We start from the raw sequence: 14192 nt of genomic DNA on the forward strand, positions 1-14192 counted from the left end.
CAGGTCCGAAGCACAACATTAGGCCCAGACCATCACAGTACTACCACATTATTTGACTGTCAAATATAGTTTTTTTATCTCTTGAAGAATTTATCATTTGACAACTACAGTCTATCTTCACTCATATTAAAAGAGTGAAAACAAAATCTTATTAAAATATGGGTAAGACTTTATTTGACGGGGTGTGCATAAGACTGACATAACAGCTGTCATGAACATGAAGGAGTTTTTATGAATGTTTTATGACTGTTGTCATGAAGTGTCAATCAGTAAATAATGACACTTTTAAAGCCAGGTTGCATTAAAAGTCCATCAACATTGTCAGCTTTGCATTATAAGTGTCATTATTTGCCAAATGACACTTCGTGACAAGTCATAAACGTTGATAAAGACTCCTTCATGTTCATAACAGGTGTTATGACATGTATATGACAGCGTCATGTCAGTCTTATGAACACCACCTCAAATAAAGTGTTACCAGAATTTGTTTGACAATGTGAAACATTTAAAATGGATTTTTTTATTTTTTATTTTTTTTAAAAAGCAGAAACAGAAAAATTCTATAAGGGGGCAAATAGTTTTTCACAGTACTGCATACATAGTCCAACAGCAGAAATGCTTAGCAAATGTAACATAAACAGCATTTAGTTACAATCTGTTGTTCTGCTGGAGACAAAAGCACACCTGTGTGATGAGGAATTTAGTTAGCCTCTCCGGCAGCCTTCCCTTCTCGCTGGAAAGGATCATCTCCAGCATGTCACCATGCAGCTTCTCCATCACCACAAACACTTTCTCTGGGGTTTCAAACATACACTCCAGGTTCACTATTCCCAGATGCCGCAAGCTCTGGTTGAAAGAAAACACAGTTTGGTCAAGAAGTTGTAAGCAAGTTGAAAACTTTGGAGAGTGAGAGAAAAACTGAAGTGAGTGAATTGAAGAATTGTGAAAGACATGTTTCGATAAAGTTAGGTTTAAAATGGCAAGAATGCATCTGAAGGTGTGTAACAGAGGGAAAAAAGCAGACTTTCACATGCATGCAAAAACAGGAAGGCACAGTTACACACAATGTCAGCGTGAGACCATAAACCACAGGAAATATAATGTGAAACAAGATGAGGAACATTTTAAAGAGTTATTAGTAAACACACCCTGTTCCATAAAATAGAATATAACTGAAAATTCCCTTTACTTCAGTAACTCAATTCACTGAGTAAATGAATCATATTATAGATTAATTGCACACATGCTGACACTTTAGAGCTTTTAGTTCTGTTAATTATAATGATTTTCAGCCTATAGCTAATCTAAACATCATATGTAGGATTAGAATGTTACATCAAACCAATTTCAGAAGCACAGAAAAGCAGAATTAATTAAAAGTATATTTAATACCTGCCTAATTTGTTTTGTCTAAAGCAAATTTGTTATTGAACTGGTCAACTCTGGTCTGTAAATAGTGAATCTACCTCCACCTGCTGGTTAAAAGAATATACCTGAGCCATAGACCATAAAAGAACTTAATCCAAAAGCAGTCTGTAGTTATAAAACATCAAATTACAATGCTTCAGTAAGTCCAGTGAATCTAAAGAACCAAATGAACTGTTAAAAGACACGCTGCATCTTCTTTGCTAATTCAAGTCTCAAGGATTATAGTATAGTGAAGTATTTTCAAAAGGCTGGTTCACCTTTCAAGTTGGACCACTTTCATTCCAACCAAGACAGGTTTATTGAGGCCACTAAAGTCACAACCTTCTCGCCTGAATCACAAGGGGAGACATGTGAGAATATGATTTATCAACCAAAGCATCAAGTTCAACACCATCATCCCAGACTCTCTGGTAAGATAACTGTTTTCCTCGTCCATCACCTCCTTAATAAAGTGCAGAAGCATGAGGTAAAACCTTTGACCAATTTCTCCTCGTTTTACACACTGAGCAATAACGCTCCTCAGGGCGGTGTGCTAAGCCTACTACTTTGCTTTGCACACATGAGTGTACTTCCACCTATTCTGGAAACTCCATCCTAAAATTTGCTTATGACACCACTGTGGTTAGGCTGATCGCAGGTGGCAGTGAAAACGATTGAGGTTCTAGTCATGACAGATTGGTGCTACTCAAATAATCTGCAACTGAAATCCACAAATCAACAGATCTGATCTGAAACACGTCATCTTTTTGCTGACCCCAGATAACGTCTGCAACCCTCACTGCCTAACCAAAGGAAGAAATATTTCACAATGTCTTTCACAAGAGAGTTGACATCTACACCAACACCAGCTAGCAGTGGATTAAGTTAAGATTAACAGACTGGAAAACAGATTTAGCTCAAAAACTACAACCGCACTGAGTATGAACATACACTAATCTCAGTTGAAAGGTAAAAATGTACATTTTTAGTTATTCATATTTCATATCTTGCTCAGTGCAACAACATAGTCATATTCAATCAATTGAAATGTTACTTTTAATCTATTGTTATCAGTATTGACAACCTTTAAGCAGGTATTAAACCTACTTTTCAGAAAGGCTACATTTCTGCATTAAAATATTTTTTATTGATCTGATGTAATATACTAATCTTAAATATCCTGTTTTCTTTAACTGTAAGCGTAAAATCATCATAATCAACAGAAATAAATGCTTTAAAACATCAATGTTTGTGTAATTAAGCTGCATAATGTGCTTTACTTGATGATAAAGTTCCTGAAGTAAATGGACTTTGTCATAATATTTCAAGTTATTGAATGGGTCTCTACAAGTTACAGTGTAGGAGTACAAGTCAAATGTTTTCAGGGTGTAAAAGACTGACGCCATTAAGTTTTGAACTGTGAGCTAGTGCTTCAACTTCATTGCTCCACACATTGTGGGCATTCTCCAGCTTCAACATACAGTGCTCTCTGCTGGTCACCTTCGTTATTACAACATTTCGCTGCCTATCAGCACATGTGCATTTGTTTGCATTATTTATAGTTTCCTGTACTTTAATGTAAAGCCTTCTCCTCTGATTCAGATACTGATTTAAATGACTTTCTATTTGCAACAGACAGTTTTATGTTGAAGGTTGTTTTGTTAGGGATGTTCATCAACATGTCTGACATAAAACTGTTCGATAGCCTGTTAGTTTTCTTATCTTCAAGTCTCTTGGTAGGTGAATGATTAATAATAAGCAAGTTTATAGGAGAAATTAGAAAAATACAGATGACAATTCATGATATGAAAAAATAAACACTGAAGGTGTCAAGAATCAGTTCACCTTTCAATATTCTTTTACTAAACAGAGTACTATATTCATTACTAGAATGCCTATCACAAAATGCTAGCTCTCATATCATTTTAAGACTTTAAATAGGGTTCTTAAAAGCATGTTATTGTACAGATAGTATAACGTGTGTGTTCTTACTTGCAGGATGGCCACCTCGTTCCTCAGCTGGCTCTCTTGTTTGGTGGGAAATCGGAGCTTGTCGATGACTTTGACAGCAACGTCTCTTCCTGTCTTTCTGTGCTTTCCTGAAATTATTTATGTAAATTTTAAAATGTTTGAAAAGCAGACATTCTTCTGTTAGGGCCTGAGTAAAATCATCAGTCCATTATTGTTTATTTTTCTTTTTTTTTTTGTATTTGTTTCTTCTTATATGCAAGTACCAATATTACATTTGTTTGTGTTGTTTTGTGTTAAATATATATATTCATTAGATTTATACATATATGTGTTTTTCACATGATACAGCAACCTATAACTGTATCATTGTGACTATGTGTGTTCACATACCTCCATAAACTACACCAAACTGACCAGATCCAAGCACTTCATCAGCAAAAATCTGGTACACTGTGCCAATATCCTGCAAGAGAAAAAATTATTTCTCCAGGTGAAAATGAGGTTTGATGAGAAAAAAAACCAAAACAAACTTGGACCAAAGAAAACTGAGTGAAAAGTCATACCACATTCTCTTGGATTTGGCTGTTGGAGACAGAGATGCTGATAGAGGCTTGTCCTGAAACAACATCCAAATGCTACAGGTTGGGTATGCTACACAACATGTTTCTGAATAGTACCTCAATATCACTGGAACATTTCTCTGCACTACCACATACAACAAGCTACATTTCCAAAGAAACATCTTAGCATGCTTTATTTAAGCACTTGCTCTTTTTTTTATATCCTTAAACTTACTGTGTGGCGTATGCCCCTCAGCCGGCGGGGCATCCTGAAAGATGACTGGCATGAGCGCCTGGCGAATGGCGCACTCCCAGGAGTTTGCCACCTCCCGCCCAATGCCACTGTTGGGCTGCACCATACTTGGGGAGGGGGGTGTCTGGGGGTTGCTGGTGGACAGTGACGGAAGGGTATTGGGGTCCTCCCCGACAAAGTAGCACATAGTGCCTGTGATGAGCTCAAAGCAGTGAGGATTGGTGCCTTGTGGGACTAGAGTGAAGTCAGTAGCAGGACGCACCTCCAGAATCTCAGAGAGGGGGATCTCCTGAGGTAACATGGACACATTGGTGAGGAACAGAAAGTGTACAATTCATAAGCATACTTCTAGAATCAGCAATACGTACTTTGTAGTATTTGTTGGAGGTGTTGTTCTGGAACAAGATGATGCACTTGCAGTCCAGGCGCCAGTAGTGCCTCTTTCTCTGTCGGGGATTAAGGTTGGAGAGGATGGGACAGCAGAAGTAAGACACAACACTGAGGAACACGACGGGTAAAAGGACAACAACTGAGGAAGAGCTGCATGAAAAAGGATCACTTCAGATCTGAAGTGGTCACATTTGATAACACAACAGATAAGCTACAGGATGCAAGGGTAAACATAAAAAAGAAGGTAAATAAAGAAAAGGGAAAGGACGGAAAGGAAAGAGTGTAAGTGCAGCCAGAGAGGAAACAGTCTAAAAGTCTACAGAGATAAATACATTTCTCTAAAGGTCAAATGTAGCTTTTGCACATCAGTAGAAAGACCGGGTAGCAAATCCAATTTCAGACTGAATTAACCACATATTTGCCGAGTGCTTCAGCGTCAACAGAAAAAGTCAACTGTATCTTCAATTTCCGTCCATTCACTCCCAAAAGCACACCAGCACATTAAAATATGGGGTGGAAAAAAGAAGCAATAAAGGCTGAAACCAAGCAATCAAGGTCAAAACCGCTGTGAGAAAAGCTACTCAAAGCAACATTCTGCTGTAATTTATGGAAAATATGCAAAGAAAATCCAATTTATTCCTGTAATGAATTGATCTGAACCTTCAAGTTAATTTTCTTTCCCAGTAGAAGTCATTTAGATTTGGATTTCAGACCTTCGTAATGGAATTACAGGATATGTACCAGAGTGTCCTTGTTGCTGTAGTGAACCATCCATCCTTCCTTAATAGCTGTGCTGGATCGTCGAGTCGTTTGCCTCACCGACTGGACAACCCTCATCAGTGGGATATTAGCGCTAGGAAAAAAAAACCCACAAAACGCAAATTGAGGCATCTTAAAATTAAAAACCCCTGTGTGAGTTTTACAGTAAAGAAATGGATTCCAAGTCTGGGTTAAACTCTGTCTATTATAACAAAAGCATGAGTGTAAACCAAATCAACCTCCTAATGGACGTACAGTACAATTAGGTATTAATTAGCCATTTCCTGTGCTGATTATTATTATTAATGAGGTTACTTTGAAATGCAGTTGAAATTGTAAAGGGACCACAGTTAACATGCAGCACTTCAGAAAAACAGGAAGCTGTTGGATGTGGTGTGATGCTTTCCCTGTTTGTTTTTTTGTTGTCTAAATATGGCAAGCGATCTGAAAAAGAAAAATGGTGACGATATTTTGCTGTTTGCAATCGGTGAAGAAGCCTTCTCGCCAAACATCAGCCCTTATTATACAATAAGTACAATGCTGTATTTTGTGGTTAATGTTTATTGTTGAGTGTGTAAAAATGAAGAAACAAGGTCAGGTTTAGGGTTAGGTTGCAAAAAAAGGGGGGGAAAAGTGCATTTCAATAAAAAACACAACATTTTTGTGACCTGTGAGTATTTTCACTACTTTGCTTATTGTGCCAAAGGTTTGTAAGTAAGTAACAATAGTTTGGAAACCACTCGTCTAAAATCTCCTCATACCTTTGGTCTCCGCCTGTCCCATCCTGGTTGTTGTCTGGAGAAAAGGACCCGGGGATGCTGCAGGCCTCATCTGAGTCATCCATTGAAGACTTGTCCGAGGTGTCGTACTCACTGCTGAAGTCCATGGGCATTTCGGTGTCGGCGCTGGGACTCAACATGTCTAGTGCAAGAGCAAAAAGGAGAGAGGGTCTGAGTTAAACCGGATTAAAACAAATCTATTCAACAAACCGTGAAAGCCACCACTGTTTGCTACTTCTCTGCCATTACAATTATTACTACTGGCACTGAGAAATAGTAAAGACACAGTTTAGCTGAATTTTAAGAGAAAAGCACACCTTAACCAGCCTGATAAAAAAACCAGCACCTTGTACTCCGCTTTGCTTCGCACAGAGCTGTAAGCGAGATTTGAATTGAGCGAAATAGAGCAAGAAAGCAACGACCAGGCCTCATGCTTGCATGCATCTGAGCACTGATTATACTTACCACAGTTACTTCTGTTGTCTGAAGAGATAAAAACATTAGGCCAGTGAGTTTTAGTATTATTAGACAATACGTCATTTGGAATATTTAAAATATGTAACATGGTTATTAGTTCTAACAAAGAAAACATGCATGTTTAATCAAATCATGCAGCTTACACACAATGCAGCCATGTAAATACATTAAACATAGGATTTATGTCTTTGCTCACCTCCAATGGTCTCCCCGAGGCAATCATTAGGAACCTTATATGCACAGCGTTTATGGCAATTGAATTTACAGTCTAGGAGGAATACAAGAAAAGGTTCATTTCAACGGAGCTATTAAATATTAAATGATTTATTTATTATTTCACAGAAGTGACTTAAAAACACATCCCTGTTCATCTGTGCTCACCTTTGCACTGTAGACCCTGCCTGAACAATCCTCGGAGAAGTCTCTTGCAGTACTGGCACACCGTTGGCCGTGTGTACGAGTGAATAGCAAATGTGTGGGGCACCTTCACCTTCGTCATCAGGATCTTGTCCAGATGAACAGGCCGGCCTGTGTAGAAGCGCCGCGCCTCACTAGGAGTCCGTGGCTTGGAAGATAGAGAAGGACAAAAACTGTAATATTGAAGTTGATTTAGCTTAAAGAGAAAAAAGAATTAAAGAATGCTATCTACTCTCGGCAATATGTTTTCATTACATTACGGTGTGTCCTTAGCATTTCACAGTATTAAAAAAGACAACAAAATTTCACTTGCTCTTTTAAGTGTTGTATTATTTTGACTTATGTCTAAAGTTGGAATCTGGAGTCTGGATATGTGAATTACATCGAAGCCAACTTTTAAGGTAAAAAACAAAAGAACAAAGATATAAACTGATTGATATGTACAGGGACCAATAAATATTACAAACAGTGTGGGAGAATTGCAAATAATCAAAAAAGGAGAAAGGAAAGTGTTGCTTTAACATAAGCTTCATCACCATTGCTGTACTGGACATGTCATAGTAATTCTGTATTTAATGAGACACAAATTGTCAGAGGTGTAAATAAACAGGTTTTAAATCCGTGCCATTGCTATTGAATTTGATATTTCTATTGCGACAACCTCAAAATTGGAAAATAAAGTTTCAGATTAAAAATGTAAAGCATAAATAAACTTCATTCCTGAACTTCATGAAATACAGAGGGGTAATATATTTCTTCTTTCCTTATGGCATAACACTGTCAAGACAGTAATGCTTCAGAAACATTGCGTTTGTGCTTGTTAGAAAACGTTTGAATACAGTCAATGTATATGTTTTAGTGTTAATGTAACGATTAGAAAATTAAACACAAGTGCTTTACATCCTTTCAAAAAACATTATTTCAGAAAGCAGAATCATCATGTGCATGTGCTGCTTCTAAAGATTGTGCATAGTGTAAAGTTATTTGTTGGGTAATGTATCTCTGGATATATGTATGCCAAACATTGTGGTTAGCAGATATCAACAGATGTATCACTGCAACGTTTGCAGCTAAAACAGATCTCTGAGTGCTTCTTTACCCAAAACAATTGCATGCAGCTGTAGAAAATTATTACACAACAGCAGTATGGATGTGAGCCAGCACTGCACAGTTGACAGTTGGGGAGTCAAATGATGATTCCAAACCCGTCAATGTCCAAGACAACATTTTGACAGACCAGAAACTGTCAATCTTTTTTTTTTTTTTTACGGCTACATTTAAAAAGTTGTTTGCTTTAACTAACTAACTGTGTTGCTGTTTGTGTAAAACTACTGTGATTGTAGACAACTACGTGTGGAATGTAGCCCTGCAAGGTATTTTGGATATCCATCTGAAAACCTCCAAAGCTGCATGCCTTTGTCACAAAGACATTTAAAGCAAACATGTTTGAAGGCCTGAGTAAAAATGTCTCCATTGCCAAAAAAATATGTTTTTTTAATTAGTATTTCAATGACTATTATCAGCTACAAAACCACTGTACTGATGCAAAAATGATCAACTAGCCGAAGGTTATTTTGGGAAATGGTCTTGCTTTATTTATTTATCTGAGTTCCATTTATCAAACTGACATACACCACAGCGCTCTGTGTATGAATTACCATTTGTGTGTGAGAGCGAATTAAACTGGTTTCTTCAGAGCAGGTGGAGGCTGTCCCCACGCTGTAGACTGACTCGCTGGTGGAGAGACGCAGGGACTGACTGCTGCTCAGAGAAGTGGTGGACAGCCGTCGCTTGCGTGCTCCACTGCAGTTATTCGGGATGCTGAATGCACAGCGCTTGTGGTAGTTCAGTCCACATCCTGCAGGGGGATGCATAGATCAAAGAATCAGATAAGTAGAAATAAACAGTGCAACAGAGAGGAGGAGAAGAAGAACATTTGTGGGTTGTAAGAGAGCACTTCAGAAGAGATATCTTTAGGTGCCATTGCATGTCTTTTCTGATTATCATAGCATCCTCTGCTTCTCACCATCACACTTCAGGCCTTGTCTGACCAGTCCAAACAGCATCTCTCCACAGTGGTCGCAGAAGGCCGGGGCTCGGTACGAGTGCACATTGAGCGCATGGGGCCGAATCTGGAAATCTTCAAATGTGGCTGCCGCTAAAAAGAGACAAAAGTTAAACAGAGTGGCAGCTGTGGGTGTTAAAAATAAACGTCATGTCAGAGTAACTCAACATATAGCAGAAATATTTGATAGATTAGAGGTGCAGGTAAAATTGGAAAGCAGATTGATTTTCTCTCTGATGATGTGACCATACAGTTTGAAAGAGTAAAGGAACAAATTAGCCACGTGTGTGTGACAGGCGACAGTAAAATAAGGCCATCTCTTCTGAACTGAAGCGGGCAGGAAGACAGGAAGAGAGCTGCTTTGCACTGTTGTTGGTGAAAGACTCACCTGAAAGCACCACTTCCACCAGATCTCCCTCCTGAATGTCACTTGTGGATTTGACCCGCTGGAGGACGTTGTTGGAAGTTGTGTCATGCTTGAACAGCAAAATCTTGTCATAGATGCCATAAAATCCACACTCTGGGAACTGCAACAAGAAGGAAAACATACATTTAACCATGGGTGATTTTAACTCAGCAATTTACAGTTTATAGACAAATTCAATTGTGTGAAACTGTTGCAAAAATAACATACAGCCCAAGTCATATCTAGTGTGTTAATACATAAATTATTAAATCATTATTGGCTTTAAAAGCTATTTAAATCTCCTCTCAGCTTCACAAAATCAGACATGACAGATCCCTGTATTTTATTATGCATTAAAGAAAGATGAAGCCAAACTGGAAAACTTTAAAAAAAAAAAAAAAAATCAGACACACATCCCAAAACTCAGCTTAGATACAAAATAATAATAAGTCGTTGAAATTTAAAGGTTGTGTACTCATATTTTTGCAAGATCTGTGACAGTTAGACAATGATTTGTTGGTTTATTAGGAAAGCCTGAATTGAACCCTAAAATACATATAACACAAGACAAGAGTTAAAATAAGAACTTCAAATATAATTCAACCAAGAATGTGATACTAATTGAGGTGAACTAAAGGTAAATGTTACATTTTCAACTTCATCACGATCAACTTTTCTCACAGAAAAAAAGAAAAAAAAGCTTTAAATCGCAAATCAGGCTCGTGATAAATCAATGTTTTATAGGACTGTTAGGAACGCAACATATTTCAGTAAAACTATAAATTATAAATGTATTATTAGAAGAATATCCCAAAAAATGTAGGAAACAATCCATCAAGACACAAATGCAACATATGTACTTCTATCTCTTGTTTGCTATTTTATTTTTTAAAATATTAATTATTTTTGTCTTTGTATGTTTATACCATGACAAAACTAAGTATTAAAAATCAAAACATTAAGGAGGATTTTTACAAAGTCATAATTTTACATCAGTTGTTAAAAAATAATGTAGAAATAAGGTGAAAAAACTTACAACCAAAATTCTAAAAATCTGCCTTTCGCATTATATTTTAGATAACACTTTGACACAAATTAATTGAAACAAAAACAGACAGACAAGTGCACACTTAATGTACGCAACCTACACCTCCAGCAATATGACGAGGAAGAGCATTGAAACTCCTAAAGCAAGTTTTAATCCACAAAAGTTTTCAATAACCTTTGAGAAAAAGAGTGTTCACAAGTCCCCAGAATCCCAGAAGTGAAATAGATTCACAGTTTTCGGACTTCACAAATTCAGGTAAACAAATACACTCACACACCCCAACACGCGCACATTAGCACACATGCTAATACGACCAGGCCACCTGTCAAGCAACTCGATCAATGTGGACGGAAACACAAAGGAGTAACTGCATCCTATCTTCCCATCAGTCATATCCAAGTGTACACACAAACATGCCCTGGTGTTTCCATGAAGCTTTTCCACGGATATGAGATGAGAATGTCTATCAGAAGTCAACTGAGCAAGGGAGGCTGTTACAGGGAAACCCTGCCCTCATGAATAGTTAACGCAGTCTGGTTCACTTCAGTGGCCACACCACACAGGACACCACAGACACACGCACAGTTTTAAAATAATTTTCTCTTGTAGCAGGTAAAAAATAAGCTCAAAATGAGGAACAGAAAGAATGATTTAATCTATACAGTTGGACAGACTGCTCCCTCGCAGGTTAGCTCACGTGAAAACATTCAAAATGGTTATCTCTGCTCACTGTTGTGTTGCTTTCCCATTGTTGAGTCAAGATTCACCATCTGGCCAGACTCTAACTACTTACAGGAAGGGGGACCGTGGTCTCCACCTTCAAATGACACAATAACACAAATACACCTTCTGGCTAACCAACAGGCACACCCTCCTAACAAACACAAACACACACCCTGTCTTTTTCCCCCCTTTCCCTCTTTTTTTTCCCCCTACAGCACAAACACAGTCTGTCTCTTAGTTCCCCAACATGCTCTCCCAATCAACCACATCACAAAATCCAGGCCTGGCTTGTACCGCTGCCAAGATACACAGCAAGTCCACCACGCCCCAGCTGCTGGCTACCGCTGCTGACCACAGTCAACAACAAGACACAAAAAGCACATAAAGGTTGTCTTTTCAACATACATTCAAGACCTCTGACCTATTTTTGAGAATGAATCAAACATTAACTGTGTCAGAGTCAATGAAGTAAATCAAACCAAAACAATAAACTACAGTCATCCAAGTAATAAATGTGATTCACCTGATTTTTACTGAAGAATAACAAAGCTATTCTAAATAGCCTGTTACTCATGAGTTGTTTATGCATTTGACCTTTCGGTCATTTCAAGACAATAGCCTGGATTTTCTTGAGTGTGATATACGCACTACTGGCTGACAATCCTTTGATGCTCAGAGTGACTCTGTTGTGGCATAAGTCTTTGTGAGAGCCTTTAAGCAAATGGGAGCCATTCTGTTAAGAACTTTGTAAATTAATGGCAGTGACTTGAGTTTGATGAGAATAGCTAGTGCTAACCATGCAAATCACTCATATAGGATGCTAAAAAAGGGAACCTTGGTGTCATTCTGTTTTTTGTTTTACGATAAAAACACTGTTTTCCAGTGATGGTCCCCAAACACAATGACAGATCACAGCAGGAAACTAGAAATAGCATCCCATTGACAGACTAATATCCAATATTCCAGGCAAGTAGAACTAGAGTCAACAGAATGCTATCATTGTCTTTGAAATGTGGAATTCTGCAAAGACTTTGTCAGAAGATAGAAAAGATCAAATGCCAAGGATCAATGCTCAGCCTTTCTGACAGCGCATCTACTGAAGCTTCAAACTCAAACTTCACTGAAAACTAAAATTAGACTCCAGGTTGTTTCTAAAGTGAATGGCACTTACTGATAATAGAGTGTGTTATGGGGCAAGTTGTATGTTGTTCGGAGGCATAGAGAAAGAAATACAGTTTTAATGTATGCTGACAGCGGAAACAGCTGATCAGACACGTGAGGTACATAAATGTTTGCTACATCAGAACTTAGAAATTTGTTTCCATCTCCCCTTTAGCGCTGTAACTCTTTTTCAGAAAAGCCAAAAAACACATCAAGTAAAACCTTTTTTGAGAAAATGAGAAAGTTATTTTGAATTGTAATATTTTCATCTATTTCTCATCTTTTCTAATGCACTACATCAACATGGGCATAAAAACATGGCTACTGTCTTTTTCTAAATATCTGTAAATTTCTTTCTTTGAAAATATACAAATTAAAATGAAAACTATTTCTGTTAATTGGGGTGAAAAAGTATTTTTAGGCCTGAAAAAACATGTAATGGAACAGGGACAATGTGACAGAGATTTTTCCCTCTTTTTTTTTTTCTTTTTCAGATTTTCTCTTTAAGTTTTAGGTTTCTTTTTAATCCTGACAGACGCCTTCAGGAACGGTTCTGGCTCCTAGACAATTAGACAATACAGACATCAATAAACTCAGACTTTACTCTTTTCCACCAACAGCAGCCCAAAAGCTCTGTGACAGCAGTGATTCATGTAATAGTTACATGAATCAGTACATAGGACTGCCACAACTGAGACTCAGAGCTGCCATGTGTAATTACAAAACACCCACAGAGCCTATATCAGAACAGACTTCAAGCTCACAATCCACCACCAATCGTCGTCTACAGGGGATTCTTAATGCCAGCCAGTCTACCATAAACTCCCCGCTGTTGCCGTCACAGCTCTTCTCGATCCTCAAAATGTAAGAAACAAGGCAAGTCATAAAATCCTCCACCGACTGTTCAAAAAACACTCAATTCCCCAACCGCAGAAAGTGACTGCCAAGACTACGCAGACCACACCTTTTTACCACACCACTGAAATGCATAATATTCAGACTCCACAAACCACTGCTGCCTTCAGAAAAATACCCGCTTTTCTTAATCTCGTATTCAGTTTACTGTGAGAGCAGAAAGTAGAACGAGGATAAAACATCTGATTTCAATTTTAGCATTATGAGAAAAACATACAGGTCGTCAGTTATGTAATCACCCCATACGTTTGTGTACACAGCGTACATTAGGTCGTGCATGTAAAAGTATTGTTACTTGGGATTATGTGAATGTGTGTTCAGACTGCAAACAAAAAGCAGCATGCGTTATTACATTTACTGTACAGGTAGCATGCCTTGCCTGGAGGGGAGGCAGCTCTCACGCTGCAGTCTTTATGTTGTCACGCATCAGGTTTCTCACTGTTTCCTGTGTCATTCTATTCAATCTTTGGACCAATGAACTTATTATAAGTGAAATGAATTATGGATTAGGCGTTCTTCACACAGTCATTTGATTCTATTCCCAAGACACTTATTTTCCTTGGTTGTAAACAAAGCAACGGGACACTACTAATGAGAGGGAACGTCTAATTTTACTGCTATTTTAGCAGCTAATAAAATTGTCGTGAAGAAACTCCATCATCTCCATAAACTAATTGGTGTATGTTGAAGTTTTAGACACTGTGAAATTCCTTCATACAACTTAATTTTTGAAATCATTTCAAAATATATGTTTGGATTGAGAAACAAAAGAAAAAAAATCTTTAAAGGGGACTCGTTGTCTTTTCTTGGTGTATGGGCTACACAAAAAATGTGCATTACATTTTCTACACAAAATCATTA

The 14192-nt window shown here is 37.8% G+C and overlaps 1 protein-coding gene across 2 annotated transcripts in view; it reads right to left on the minus strand.

Moving 5' to 3' along the window:
• The window catches only part of prkd2 (protein kinase D2), a 46630-nt gene that overhangs the window by 6222 nt on the left and 26216 nt on the right, over positions 1 to 14192 (minus strand). Inside the window, exons 2-15 of one of the 2 annotated variants that reach the window (XM_032590223.1) lie at positions 9467 to 9605; positions 9040 to 9171; positions 8672 to 8871; positions 6978 to 7161; positions 6793 to 6864; positions 6585 to 6602; positions 6102 to 6261; positions 5323 to 5434; positions 4560 to 4637; positions 4174 to 4480; positions 3942 to 3994; positions 3769 to 3841; positions 3400 to 3506; positions 685 to 846 (exon numbers count right to left, since the gene is read on the minus strand). In XM_032590223.1, the coding sequence (XP_032446114.1) occupies positions 685 to 846; positions 3400 to 3506; positions 3769 to 3841; positions 3942 to 3994; positions 4174 to 4480; positions 4560 to 4637; positions 5323 to 5434; positions 6102 to 6261; positions 6585 to 6602; positions 6793 to 6864; positions 6978 to 7161; positions 8672 to 8871; positions 9040 to 9171; positions 9467 to 9605 (1797 nt within the window). The remainder of the gene's footprint in view (positions 1 to 684; positions 847 to 3399; positions 3507 to 3768; positions 3842 to 3941; positions 3995 to 4173; positions 4481 to 4559; positions 4638 to 5322; positions 5435 to 6101; positions 6262 to 6584; positions 6603 to 6792; positions 6865 to 6977; positions 7162 to 8671; positions 8872 to 9039; positions 9172 to 9466; positions 9606 to 14192) is intronic. The other variant, XM_032590224.1, reaches the window with a different exon arrangement.

This window comes from Xiphophorus hellerii, chromosome 18, assembly GCF_003331165.1.
Source record: "Xiphophorus hellerii strain 12219 chromosome 18, Xiphophorus_hellerii-4.1, whole genome shotgun sequence".
NCBI classification, from domain to species: domain Eukaryota; kingdom Metazoa; phylum Chordata; class Actinopteri; order Cyprinodontiformes; family Poeciliidae; genus Xiphophorus; species Xiphophorus hellerii.